This window comes from Dendropsophus ebraccatus, chromosome 9, assembly GCF_027789765.1.
Source record: "Dendropsophus ebraccatus isolate aDenEbr1 chromosome 9, aDenEbr1.pat, whole genome shotgun sequence".
Lineage (NCBI taxonomy): Eukaryota > Metazoa > Chordata > Amphibia > Anura > Hylidae > Dendropsophus > Dendropsophus ebraccatus.
The window spans coordinates 72,886,416-72,900,224 of NC_091462.1; the positions used below are offsets into that span (position 1 = coordinate 72,886,416).

Sequence of the window (13,809 nt, forward strand, 5' to 3'; positions counted from 1 at the left end):
GTATATATACCAATCATATACAGAACATATCCAATATTTTAACAGAAAAGATGAATATAATGTATGTTTACCCGGGTGTGTGCTGTAGTATGGCATCTCTAGATCACAACCGGAAATATTAATAAGGAGGCAATAGTGTACGAGGGGCTGCTGATAAGTCTTTGGCTTTGTGTTCTTTTTTTGTTTTTATGGTAACGATTGTTTGTCTAATATATGTTTTCCAAATTTTGTGTATGTAGCTTATGGCAACAGTGATCTAGGCATGCAGGAAAACAAAATGGTGGAGTCTAAGGCAATATTCACAGCAAATGAGAGCAGAGGAGTGATACAGTTCTTGTTTCTGCAAGGAAAGTCTGCGAAAGATATTCATGGTGATATGTCGCTGATATTTGGGGATCACTGCCCTTCATATTCTACAGGTAAGAGCTGGGTTTCCAAATTTAAAACAGGCCGCTTCAGCACCAACGATGATAAACATCCTGGATGACAGAGATTGGTTGTTGTTCCGGAGATCATCGATGGTGTGCACAACCTTAGGCCATGTTCACATGGCGTAAGAGACCGGCCGTCTCTAAGGGAACGGCCAGTCTCTAAAAAGATCATCCCAGCCGGTACTGCAGTACTGGGTTTTCTGCGGCCGCTATTTAATGAATAGTGGCCGCAGATAACTGACATGTCAGTTGTTTGTAGCGCCACGAGGGATCCCTGCCAGAGCGTATACTATGTGTATACGCTCCGGCTGGGATACCATAGACAGAAAGGTAACGTATATTTTCGTAATTATCACGGCTGTTGTATATACGTTGCCAGGGCCGATTCTAGCTTTTCTGCTGCCTGAGGCGAAAATTTAAATGCCCCCCCCCCCCCCCACACACACACACACATACACATACTTCCCCGCACCAGAAACAAATCTGTTGCAACTATTCCCACGTTACCCTTTGAACTGCTTACTTACCAGGCAAAGTGTATTCAACTTTTTCAGTAAACTTCAGCAAATCTTTGTAACCATATTCCAAACACAGAACGATACGCAACTATAAAAAAAGAGAGAAATATTGATCTTAAAACAGTTATTTGACATGTTTGAGACATTCTAAATAACTGCATGTAAAATGAGTAAAATAAAATCCATAAATTACCAGGGCAAAGTGTATTCAACTTCTTCAGTCAAACTTCTTGACATCAAATCTTCATAGTAATCTTTAACACCTGGAACCCCATTGAACTGTAATAAAAACAAAAGTACAAACATGGATAAACAGTTGAGATTTTCATCTTGAAAAATCAATTGCTCAGACTAATAAAGCATCAAAAAAATATTGGCCCAGATTAGATTAGATTAATCTGTGTTAGGCAAAAATTGTTCTGATATGCCCATAGCAACCAATCACAGTTAAGGATTCATATCCTAATAAGCTTTGGTAAAATAAACCCTGAGCTATGATTGGTTACTAGGGGCAAATGTATTGGTGTCACACAGATTGATAAACCTAGGCCGCAGTTATTAGTGTCCATAGCAACCAGTCACAGAGCAGCTTTCATTTTTCAAGAGCAGAATATAAAATAGAAGCAGATCCCTGACTGGTTGCTCTGAAGAACAAATACTCTGTATTGTATAAAGTTATATAAAGCTCTCCACATTGACATTGATTACACTATAACTATAAAGGTATAACACATGTCTGTGAATTACAAGTACAGAGAAGTGTATGTCCCTCTTGTAGTTATTTTTGCATGACTTGACTTACCACTTAACAGTTAATCTCCTTCAGATTCGCAAATCTTCAACGGCAACAAAAACTTCATAACTGCTTAACTTTTACAACTTTGAAATCATAACTTGAAGTCTGAAGAGAATTTTATGTAAAAGCTGCTCGTCTTGCTTTCTGAGATGCAAATGTCGCTATGACATCATTCACATTCAATTCTTGGGCAAGTTCTTGCTCAATTGATATTGTAGCAAGGGCAACAAGTCTTTCTTGTGTCATTGTTGACCGTAGATATGACTTAATAAGCTTCAACTTGGAAAAGCTTCGCTCACCACTTGCAACTGTTACTGGAAGTGTAAGCAATATGCGAAGTGCAATGCAGACATTAGGAAAGATGCTGGTCGTTTTTGTTTTGCAGATGTACTCTAACACACTCCTAGGTGTAGCACAGTCAGCAGGAATGGATCTAGAGACTGACTTTAGTTCATGACATAGGTCTGCTGCATCAATATCCCGTTGACTGTCATGTGTGAGCACTCTTTCTAACGTTGTACAGTGGAGGCAGAGTTCTTCCTCAGTCCAATCTTTAATTTGAGCTATTTTATAAAGTACCCCAAACACATTGTTGTGTTCCCTAATTTGGGAAAATCGTTCTTCTACAGACTGGATAGCACAATCTAATATTTCATAGAAGAAATGCACCTTGAAACCTTCTTTTGGATCAGTGAGCTGCTCATCCTCTCCCTCGTAGTCAAATAACTTTTTTCTCCTGCGCTTCCTTCCTGGTTGGACAGTTGGAAAATCTCCATCAACGTTTAGTTCTTCTGCCAATTTCTTTGCAGCCTTCAATATATTCTCAAATTCTGCCTCACATCGAAGTTTTTGCAGGTACAATTTTGTTTTCTTCAATTGTTCGATGGCCCCAGAAATGTCAATTTCCACAGCTTGGAGTCTCTTACTAGTTAAATTAATTTCAAATAAAATGTCATGCCATAAGACCAGGCCACACAAAAATTTGTACTCTGTTAGATTTTTCTGGATGCCTCTAGCTTCTGCTATAGTTTTCGAACGAGTTGCTCCAGTTAAAGCAGGATCCTCCGCAACTGCTGTCAGGGCATCATCTATCTTTGATATTTGGTTCCGTACAGCCTTTACTGCGTCTATCCTGCTTTCCCAGCGTGTGGTACTTAACGGCTTCAGGGTTAAGCTTTGCGGTGAAGCTGCCAGATTTTGTTTTAGAATGTTCCAACGTTGAGTGGATGCAGAAAAAAACGTATAAATGTTCTGAATGGCATTAAAGAATTCCACTGCATCTATGCAGGTGGATGCAGCATCACTAACTACAAGGTTCAAAGAATGGGAGCTGCATGGTACAAAAAAGGCCCGATGATTTAGTTCCCGCACACGGGCTTGGACACCGTTGATTTTGCCTTTCATATTTGAGCCGTTGTCATAACCTTGACCTCGCATATCTTTAAAGTCTATTACTAGTTTTTCCAGATGCTGAATGAGCATATTCGTCATTAGGGCACCAGTTGTATTTTCCATTTCAATAAAACACAAAAAGTGCTCTTTGATAGACACCAAGGCAGTATTATTTCTCTCATCTTCCTGCATCCGAACAAACCGCACCATTAATGTCATCTGTTCTCTGTGGCTAATGTCAGGAGTGTTTTCTAAGATGACAGAGTAGTATTTTGCTAAATGCAGTTGTGCTAATATCTTCTGCCTCACCTGCTGCGCCAGTAACTGAATCATTTCATTCTGAATTGAACTTCCTAAATAATGATTGTGGGTTTCTTGATTGGTTACTCTTCTAACATGTTTTTTCATGATCTCATCAAATTCACTGATTGCCTCCACAAACTTCAAGAAGTTTCCATTATTTCTTTCAAATAATTTGTTAGCTGTCCCGCGGAAAGCTAGGTTTTGTATAGCCAGTGTTCTGACAAGCACAATCAGTCTTGTTAAAACATTCCGCCAGTGCTGAGTTTCTGCCTCTATAACTTCTTTATTTTGGTCTTCAATTGTTAGGTTCAGCCGCAACCTTGTTTCTAGCTCTTTCCATTTCTGGAATGCTCTCTCATGGTACTCAGCTTTTTCATGAGTAGCCAAATTTCGCACTAGGTTCTTCCAATCATTTGTTCCAGTTGAACATATGGCAGCTACAACAAAGGTAGGCAGGCAGGAAAGGCAGGAAAGATTTTGCAGCAAAAGCAAAACACTGCATCCTTACTCACTGAATAGACGAGCCATTGCCTTTCTGTTACTTCCTTGTTAGGTAGTTCACGATGGTAATGCCTGCGATCAAAGCTCCGTTTACCATCATCCTTAGGATAGCTAAATCGCTTCACTTGCTGCGGACCATGTAATACAAGGAAATCCCTCAGCTTTTTGCTCATATCCATCCACAGACCTGGATCTTGCAATAGTAACGGGTCAAAATCCAAGCTTGCTTCCGGCTGTGCCTCTGTCTCCATCTCAGCTGCACTACCTTCAATTTGTAGTTCAGCTTCTTCTTGAAGCACTACTACATCCAAATTTGACACCGACATTGCTGCAGACATGTCTTCTGAACTTTGTTCTAGAGGAACGTGTGAAACTTCAGAAGATGGCAGTAAAGAACTCCTTAATTCTGCTGGTGCAAGGCTGCTTGAAGAAGCACTTGTGCCAGGATCAGCGCTGCCAGAAATGCCAACATTTTCACTGTCCTCAGAAGAGGGTTCACGTTGTGGTTCTGATGACAAAAACTTTAACATAGACCCCTTCTGTTTTGCGAGGGCAGCAATTGTGGCTTCCGGCTTCTTTTTGTGAGCTGCTCCAGAGAGGCGCTTTCTTCCATCAGACATTTTTTCCTGTAAACATATTAAGTTTTAATTAAGTAATAATGAACCACTATATATTTTTAACAAATTTTTAAGTTAGCTATACCGGTGACAAATGTTGACATGCCAGCAGTCAATATTGCACAGGCATACAGATATACCAGCATTGAATATACTGAAATCATATATATATATATACACACACACACATATATATATATATATATATATATATATATATATATATATATATAGTGGTGCCTTGGATTACGAACATAGTTCGTTCCAGCACTTTGCTTGTAATCCAAATCTACTCTTATACCAAAGCAAATTTTCCCATAAGAAATCATAGAAATACAGACAATTGGTTCCACACCCCAAAAATAATGATTTATTATTCTGAATAACATGTAACACAAATGAAACAAACATTCAGAAACAGCAGAATCTGTGATAATATAAGTTACTGTACAGTAATGGAGAGGATGGGAAAGACAAGGGCGGGCAGAGACTGCAGGGAGCAGGAAGGAATGAGCAGGGCAGATGTGGGCACATACATGCAGCACTCTCTGTCCTGGGAGAGAGGGGTTACAGCTATGGAGAGATTACCTCCACCGTCCTGTCCCCTGATGTAAGCCCCAGCCTTAAGTGAATCTGCTATAATTTGGAAAGTGAGGGAGACTTCCTGGGTCAGAGTACAGTGCTATAGACCCCGCTATGCAGACCATGCCCCTCCCCCACTCCCCCTCCCACCCAGTACAGGGAGCTCTTACACCAAAACACTCTTAAAACCAAGTTACTCTTAAACCAAGGTACCACTGTATATATATATATATATATATATATATATATATATATATATATATATATCTCTATATCAGCAGTAAATATACCAAATGCATAACCACACCACAGCAGTGAATATAACCATGTGGTACATGGTTATATTCACCAGGTGCAAATTAGTTGCGCTGGCTACAGGGCACAGCTCTATGAGGTTTGCTGTACTTCTGCTGAATGTCTCAAGCAAAGAGCAAAAGGTGGCACCAGATTTTGACACACAGCCTGGATTGTCTGGCAAAATCTACTGGTGTTGCAAATCGTCACATTTGTCCATTTACACAGAAAGATTATCTGACAGATTATCTGCCAAAGATTTGAAGCCAAAGCCTGGAATGGATTTAAAAAGAGGAGAAATCTCAGGTTTTCCTATATGACCTGACTTCTACTTATAGTCTGTTTGTGGCTTTGGCTTCAAATCTTTGGCAGATAGTCTTTCTGTGTAAATGACCCCTTAGGGTCCATTTACACAGAAAGATTATCTGACAAAGATTTGAAGCCAAAGCCAGAAACAGACTATAAACAGGGAACAGGTAATAAAGGAAAGCTTGCGATTTTTTTCCTCTTTTCAAATCCATTCCTGGCTTTGGCTTCAAATCTTTGGCAGATAATCTGTCAGATAATCTTTCTGTGTAAATGGACCCTTAGGGACTGATAAAGGTGGACCAAGGGCAGGTAAGTATCATTTTATTTTGTTTACATTTTTTAATACTTTCATTCTGCACTACTTCAGATAGAAGATTCTTACTTTTAATGAAAAAGGGTCAACAAGGGTTCTTGGGGGTATTTTATTTCAATAAAGAGCTTTGCTAAATTGTTTTTCTTCTTACTTATTTTTGGCTTAGTAGTGGAAGCCGCCTAATAGATGGCATCCATTAGTAAGCTAGGGCTTTGTGTTGGCTATTATAAGCGCTGACACTAACCCCCATGCTTATTACCTTTACTACCTACTGTCACCAGGGGTACTTGGAAGAACCAGATACTGTCTGGCCTGGAACGCCAGAAAATGATGATCCAGGACTAGGCAGCAACAGGCTGGCGTTATTAGGCTGGCAATAACTAAAATAAATGGCGCTTGCCTCTGATAGTGTCAGGCTGCTGCTGCTTGGTTTTGTATCTGTCTGGTTATGGAAAATAGGGGAGACCCTATCCATTAGTTTATTAAATAAATAAAATGTGTGGGGTCACCCTCATTTTCCATAACCAACCAAGCTGCAGCAGCCTGACACTATCAGGAAGGCAGGGGCCATTTATGTTTGGACACTGCTACCCTGATAGTGTCAGGATGCTGTTGGCTGGTTCTGTATCTGACTGGTTATGGAAACTGAAGGGGCAAAAGCATGCATTAGTTTATCAAATAAGTAAATAAAAATACATAGGGTCCCCTTCATTTTCCATAACCAGCCAGATACAAAACCAAGCAACAGCAGCCTGACGCTATCAGTGTGGCAGGGGCCATTTATTTTGGCCATTGTCACCATGATAGTGTCAGGCTACTGTTGCTTGGTTCTGTATCTGACTGGTTATAGAAAATAAGGGGGCCCATGAATGTTTTATTAAATAAATAAATAAATAAATGAAAAAAAAATGCGTGGGGTCCCCCTCATTTTCCATAACCAGCCAGATACAAAACCAAGCAACAGCAGCCTGACGCTATCAGTGTGGCAGGGGCCATTTATTTTGGCCATTGTCACCATGATAGTGTCAGGCTACTGTTGCTTGGTTCTGTATCTGACTGGTTATAGAAAATAAGGGGGCCCATGAATGTTTTATTAAATAAATAAATAAATAAATAAATAAATGAAGAAAAAAAATGTGTGGGGTCCCCCTTATTTTCCATAACCAGCCAGATACAAAACCAAGCAACAGCAGCCTGACGCTATCAGGGTGGCAGGGGCCATTTATTTTGGCCACTGCCAACCTAATAACACCAGCCTGCTGCCGCCCAGTCCAGGAGCGCCATTTTCTGGTGCTCCAGGCCTGACGGTATCTGGCTCTTCCCGGTACCCCTGGTGGCGGTGGGTACCGAGGTAATAAGCGTGGGGGGTTAGTGTTAGCCCTTCTACTGGCTAACGCTAAGCCTGGCTTAGTAATGGACGCCATCTATTAGATGGCTTCCACTACCAAGCCAAAAATAAGTAAAAAAAAAAAAAACAATTTCAAAAAGCTCTTTATTGAAATAAAACTCCCCAGAGACACCTCGTTGACCCTTTTATTAAATAAAAAATGTAAAAGTCTTCTTTCGAAGTAGTCCAGTCTGTACCTGTTAAAAAAAAAAAAAGTGAAAAAGCAGCAAACAAAGGCCCTGGCAGCATTAAGTCTATTGTCATTATGAGGAGGTCTCTGCAGAGGCCCTGACCACCTCAATGCAGAGACCTCCTCATAATGACAATAGACTGCCAACCCGGAAAAAACTAACAGATCCCCCCACAACCCACCCCCGCAAGCCGCCCGCCACCCATCCAAACCCCTTCCCACCCCAGGAACTTACCAAGTCACACGGCAACCTCTCCTCCGCAGACGAAGACCCGAACTGCACTTCTTCTTCCTGGACACGTCTCGTGACCTCAGCTGCGTAGCGCCGCGGCGGACGTCCGTGGCGCACGCACTTAACCAATCAGAAGAAGGAAGCCGGGTCACGTGACGGGTGACGTCGGAATGGCCGGCCCGGCGGTACGACGAGGAGACGCCGGTGGTGACCGTGAGCAGCGCGACTCGCGAGGTCTGGTGAGCCTGTGCTGTGGCTGTCATTTTAGCTAAGTTAAACTTAGCTAAAATGACAGCGGCGGGGAAAATCTTGCCGCCCCCTGCAGGGGCGCAAAATCTGCCGCCTGAGGCGGAATACTCATTCCGCCTCATGGCAGAAGCGGGCCTGTACGTTGCGTGAACCTAGCCTTATACTGGAGAATCATGAATTTCAGCTAAAGGAATAGCAGACATCATGGGGATTTCTCAAGAATGTGTATGTGTCATTATCTATGAACATTTGAACATGAAGACACTATCTGCAAAGTGGGTCCTCAAATGTTTGACAACAGATCAGAAAAGCATGTGAGTGAAAACTTCTTTGTCCATTTGTCAGCGTTTCCACATTGATAAGAACTTCCTGGATGGACTGGTCACTATGGATGAGACCTGGATTTATTTGTATGACCCTGAAACAAAGGAGCAGTCAGAAGAGTGGAAGCAAATTGATCCAAAGAAGTTCAGGGTGCAAAAATCAGCCACTAAGGTGATGGCTTCTGTGTTCTGGGATAAGGAAGGTGTGCTGCTGGTGGACTACCTTCAAAATGGTTCCACCATCAATGCAAGGTATTACATTGAACTTTTGGACTAATTGAAGGCAACTCTGAAGGTCAAAAGGCATGGCAAGCTGTCTAAAGGAATCTTGTTCCTGGAAGACAGCGCCTCCCGCTCACACTGCACAAGCAACCATGGCAAAACTAATGGAGCTAGGCTTTCAGCTGGTTGACCACCCACCTTATTTCCCAAATCTAGCTCCCTCCGACTATCATGTTACCAAACCTGAAGAAACACCTCAAGGGTACCAAATCTTACGCCATTTCTGATGCCATGGCTGCTACTAATGACTGGTTTGGGGCGCAACCGAAAACCTTCTTTTTGCAAGGCTTACAGAACTTGAAATACTGATGTAAGAAATGTGTTGACATCAGTGGAGAGTATGTGGAATACATGTAAAGTTTCATCTTCCTATCTAGTTTATTTCTGGGTAAATCCAAAGACTTATCAACACCCCCTTGTATAATTATATAAAAATGGACACTACTGTGAGCTACAACAATAAAAACCCAGAAAGCAAATGCTCATATCTGAAACTTCTTTTACGGAGTGGACAAATAAAAGATATTCATTATGCTATCTGTAGTATTACACAACACAGTCGGTCCAGTGTCATCACGCAGATTTAGGCTACAAACCCACTTGGCGGGTCTGCAGCGAGTCCCCTCGCTGCGTATTTGTAGCGAGACTCGCTGCAGATCCCGGCCCTATACTTTTAATGGCAGACAAACACGCACCAGGGATGTACATCCCTGCTGCGAGTTTGTCTGCAGCCCACCCCATTAACCCCCCGGCCGCCGGAGCTGATACTTCACCTGATCCCGGCTCCGGCGGTTCCCGATGTCTTCAGCAAGCCGGAGCGGGGACCAGGTGAAGTATATGCTCCAGCCAGCCGCCTGCAGCCCCGGCCGCCCGATCGCCCCCCCCGCAGCACCGATCGCACGCCCCCCCCCCCCGCAGCACCGATCGCTTGCACGCCCCCCCCCCCAATCGCGCCCCCGCAGCTCGATCGCCCCCTGGCAGCACCGATCACCTCCCTGCAGCCCCGGCCGCCCGATCGCCCCCCCCCCCCGCAACACCGATCGCACGCCCCCCCCAATCGCCCCCTGCAGCCCCGGCCGCCCGATCGCCCCCCACGATGGGGGCTGCAGGGGGGCGATCGGTGCTGCTGGGGGGCGTGCGATCGGTGCTGCAGGGGGGTGATCGGGTGGCCGGAGCTGCGGGCGGCTGGCTGGAGCATATACTTCACCTGGTCCCCGCTCCAGCTTGCTGAAGACATCGGGAACCGCCAGAGTCGGGATCAGGTGAAGTATCAGCTCCGGCGGCCGGGGGGTTAATGGGGTGGGCTGCAGACAAACTCGCAGCAGGGATGTACATCCCTGCTGCGTGTTTGTCTGCCATTAAAAGTATAGGGCCGGGATCTGCAGCGAGTCTCGCTGCAAATACGCAGCGAGGGGACTCGCTGCAGACCCGCAAAGTGGGTTTGTAGCCTTAGGGTCATTTACACATGCATAGATGTTGGTGCCATAGTGCACATACATATATTACGCATATATTACTAAGTATGTGACTTCATAAGCCACATTTTTATAAGCCTCTTACGAGAAATATCAGGCGCCTCAAAAGGCTATCCTCACGTCCATAGGTGTAAGTTATACATTACATGTGAGCAAGTGCCGCATACATATATGACAATAAAGAAGACGCGAGCGGAAGGCACTAACCGGAGTAAATGCAAAATGACTTCTTTATTTTTCATGCGGTTCAAACAGCACAGCATCACAGCTCGGGCAGGGACACCGGCCTGTGATTGGCTGAGTGGCCTATCAGCTGACAGGCCGATGTGAAGCTAGAGCGCGCGCGGGACCCAGGGAGAAGCGGACGGCAGGAGCAGCCCTGGAACATGGATGGGTAATATATGCCAGTTTAGCAAGGGCTGTAAGGACATCGGTAACGATGTCCTTGCAGCTCTTGCTAAACGATTATCGGGCTGTGTAATAGGCCCAGTAAACGAGCGACGATCTATCAGATCGGCGCTCGTTTACAGGTATTATCGGGCCCTGCTCGGCCCATGTAATACCACCCTTAGTCTCCTTGCTAGGCCCTTTGATGTGTCTGATGTGTTTACAGCTCGTTGTCTAGGTTCCTGGGCTGGTGACATCACTCCCTCACTGCTCTGGAGCGAGGGGTTGTCGGGATCTCGGGAGTGCGCATTAGTGAAGACATGTGAACAGGTTTCCCCTGCCGGACACTTTATCTGCAATAATCCATCAGACTCACAGCTCCTACCACTGTTTGGATCCATAGTAGTCAGTAGTAACCACATATAGTAGACAAGCCTCCTCTGTGCCCTTATATAGTATAAGGCCCCCTATATGCCCACATAGAATACAGGCCCGCTCTTTCCATACGTGTAGTAATGGTTGTCTCTGTGTTTCCATTAAGTATAGGTCCCTTTCATCTTGTCATACTTTAAAAGCACATCATACTTATATTATATGAGCTTTTTTTTAACAACACATAGATAGTTTTAACTAATTATATTAGTAAAAAAAAATTTAAGGAGAAGTCCAGCTAAATTTTTTATTAAAGTATTGTAATGTCCCCCAAAAGTTATACAAATCACCAATATATTGTATATTATTATGGGAAATGCTTATGAAGTGCTTTTCTCTTTGCACCTACTATTGCATCAAGGCTTCACTTCCTGCAGCCACAGCCCTCCCAGAGCTGTGTGGGCTGTGGCTGCTGGAGAGGATGATGGCAGGAGGACACTGAGGGACACAGGGCACTGGAGGGACACTGAGCATCCCCCTGCCATCATTCTCTCCAGCAGCCACAGCCCGCACAGCTCTGGGAGTCGGGTCGTGACATCACCATATTATCCGGAAGTGAAGCCTTGATGCAGTAGTAAGTGCAGGGAAAAAGGCACTTCATAAGCATTTCTCATAATAAATGTATATTGGTGATTTGTATAACTTTTGAGGGACAGTACAAAAATTTTGCTGGACTTCTCCTTTAATGTAGTCTTGGAATCGGAACCATTTTATATTTTCAAAAGATGTTCAAACACTTAGAAAAACAAGGATCCAAATTTAATGCACAGTTTTGTGGTCATCTGTAATCCCTGACATTGAATGATAATATTCAGCTAATAAGTTGTGTTTATATACAGTGGTACCCTGGTTTAAGAGTAACTTAGATTGAGAGCGTTTTGGTTAAAGAGCTCACAGTTTTTCAAAATTGTTTAAGAGCATTGCTTTGGTTTAAGAGCTCCCTGTACTGGGTGGGAGGCGGAGTGGGGGAGGGGCATGGTCTGCATAGCGTGGTCTACAGCACTGTAATCTGACCCAGGAAGTCTCCCTCAACTTCCAAATCATAGCAGATCCACTTTAGGCTGGGGCTTACATCAGGGGACAGGACTGTGGAGGTAATCTCTTCATAGCTGTAACCCCTCTCTCCCCAGACAGAGAGTGCTGCATGTATGTGCCCACATCTGTCTTGCTCATTCCTTCCAGCAGTCTCTTTCAGCCCTTGTGTTTCCGATCCTCTCCATTACTTGTATAATGTGCCTGCACCTACACTCGGCTATACAAACTGCTGCTATAATGTGCCTGCACTCAAACTCAGCTATACACACACCTGCTATAACGTGCATGCACTTACCCTCAGCCATTTAAACTGCTGTATATAAAGTTTCTGTCTCTGTCCTCCTGCACAGCTCTGTGATTCTCACTTCCTGATTGGTCTAAGCTGAACACACACACCCTCCCCCATTTCTGTCATGTGACCACATAGACCTCTGACAGCAGCCCTGCTTCTCTATTCTAGCCTGTTATACTACACTACTGCATAATCGGCATCTGCATCTCCATTCTGTATCTACAAACTGCTGCTGTTTTTCAGGTTTATGCACTTACTATACATTATACTCCACATGCTGATCGCTATACTGTACAGTAACTTATAATATCGCATATTCAGCTATTTCTTATTGTTTGTTTCATCTGTTCTACAAGTTATTTAGAATAATAAATCATTATTTTTGGGGTTGTGGAACCAATTGTCTGCATTTCAATGATTTCTTATGGGAAAATTTGCTTTGGTTTACGAGTGAATTTGGATTACAAGCAGGGTCCCGGAACGAATTATGCTCGTAATCCAAGGCACCACTGTATTACACTTGGGTATTTATTACAACTTCTTTTTTGTCCTTTTTCTTTGAATATTTCACTTTTTGCATTGTATGCACTTCAATGTTTTATTATACACTTATATAGTATTTTCACATGACTATGTAAAAAGTCTACTTTTCATAATTGAAGAGTTGAGGAACACTATTATTGAGGTGTATTTTGGCGTTAAGTCAATAATTGTACCTCTTAGTACCACAGTATGGTTTGTATGCTTTTTGTGTGTGTGTGTGCATAAATATATATATATATATATATATATGCAAAAGTCTGTTTGTTGGTCAGCTCACCTGCTGTGGTATAGCCGTCGGTGCACGGTAAGACCCGGAGCCAGGGTCACAGCATACCAGAGAAAAAAGTCCAGCACCAGGTCGGCATATACCATTAAAATTCCATACTTTATTAGACAATCTTCACATAGGACAGTAATAAAAGTTTACGCGTTTCAGCGCTTCTCGCGCCTTGTTCACAACTGAAGCATGATACATACAAGCTCATATTGCTATATAAAGGGTAGTGCTGTACATCACATGACTAACCCCCAATTAAGAACCATATAACACATGTTAAAAACTTCACAGGCTTGGAAAGCAGGTTAACCCTTAAGGAGTAAGTTCAAAGTGGAAAGTGAATATAACCAATTTTTCTCATACATCATATAGGTTATTGAAAGCATGGCTAGAAGGTTGCTTACATTAAATGTAGTATATAAAGCACCAGACAATATATTTATAGACCTTAATATGTCAGGATCAGATCATGTCTAGAATTCAGACCTTCTGGGACTCTCGTTCCTAGTCTAAATATCCAGAAGGATTCTCTACTTAATAGTTTACGTCTCAGAGAACCTCCTCTTTTTGGTGGACAGATTTTCTCAATGCCCATAACTTTTAGGGACTGTACCTTTCCAGCATGGGTTTCCCTGAAATGTCTGGTTAG

The 13,809-nt window shown here is 43.2% G+C and overlaps 1 protein-coding gene across 1 annotated transcript; it reads right to left on the bottom strand.

Annotated features, from left to right (window-relative positions):
- Positions 1-1,862: 1,862 nt before the first annotated feature.
- On the bottom strand, positions 1,863-4,561 carry LOC138801791 (zinc finger MYM-type protein 1-like). Its single transcript, XM_069984890.1, has 2 exons — positions 3,949-4,561; positions 1,863-3,877 (listed from the first exon to the last, which is right to left on the bottom strand). The coding sequence occupies exons 1-2, from the start codon at positions 4,559-4,561 to the stop codon at positions 1,863-1,865; spliced, it is 2,628 nt and encodes an 875-aa protein (XP_069840991.1).
- Between the last annotated feature and the right edge of the window lie 9,248 nt (positions 4,562-13,809).

Coding starts and splice junctions, on each gene's coding strand:
- LOC138801791 (XM_069984890.1), bottom strand. CDS start 4,561: ATGTCTGATGGAAGAAAGCGCCTCTCTGGAGCAGCTCACAAAAAGAAG. Junction 3,878..3,948: donor ATGGCTCGTCTATTCAGTGA/GTAAGGATGCAG, acceptor CCTTTGTTGTAG/CTGCCATATGTTCAACTGGA.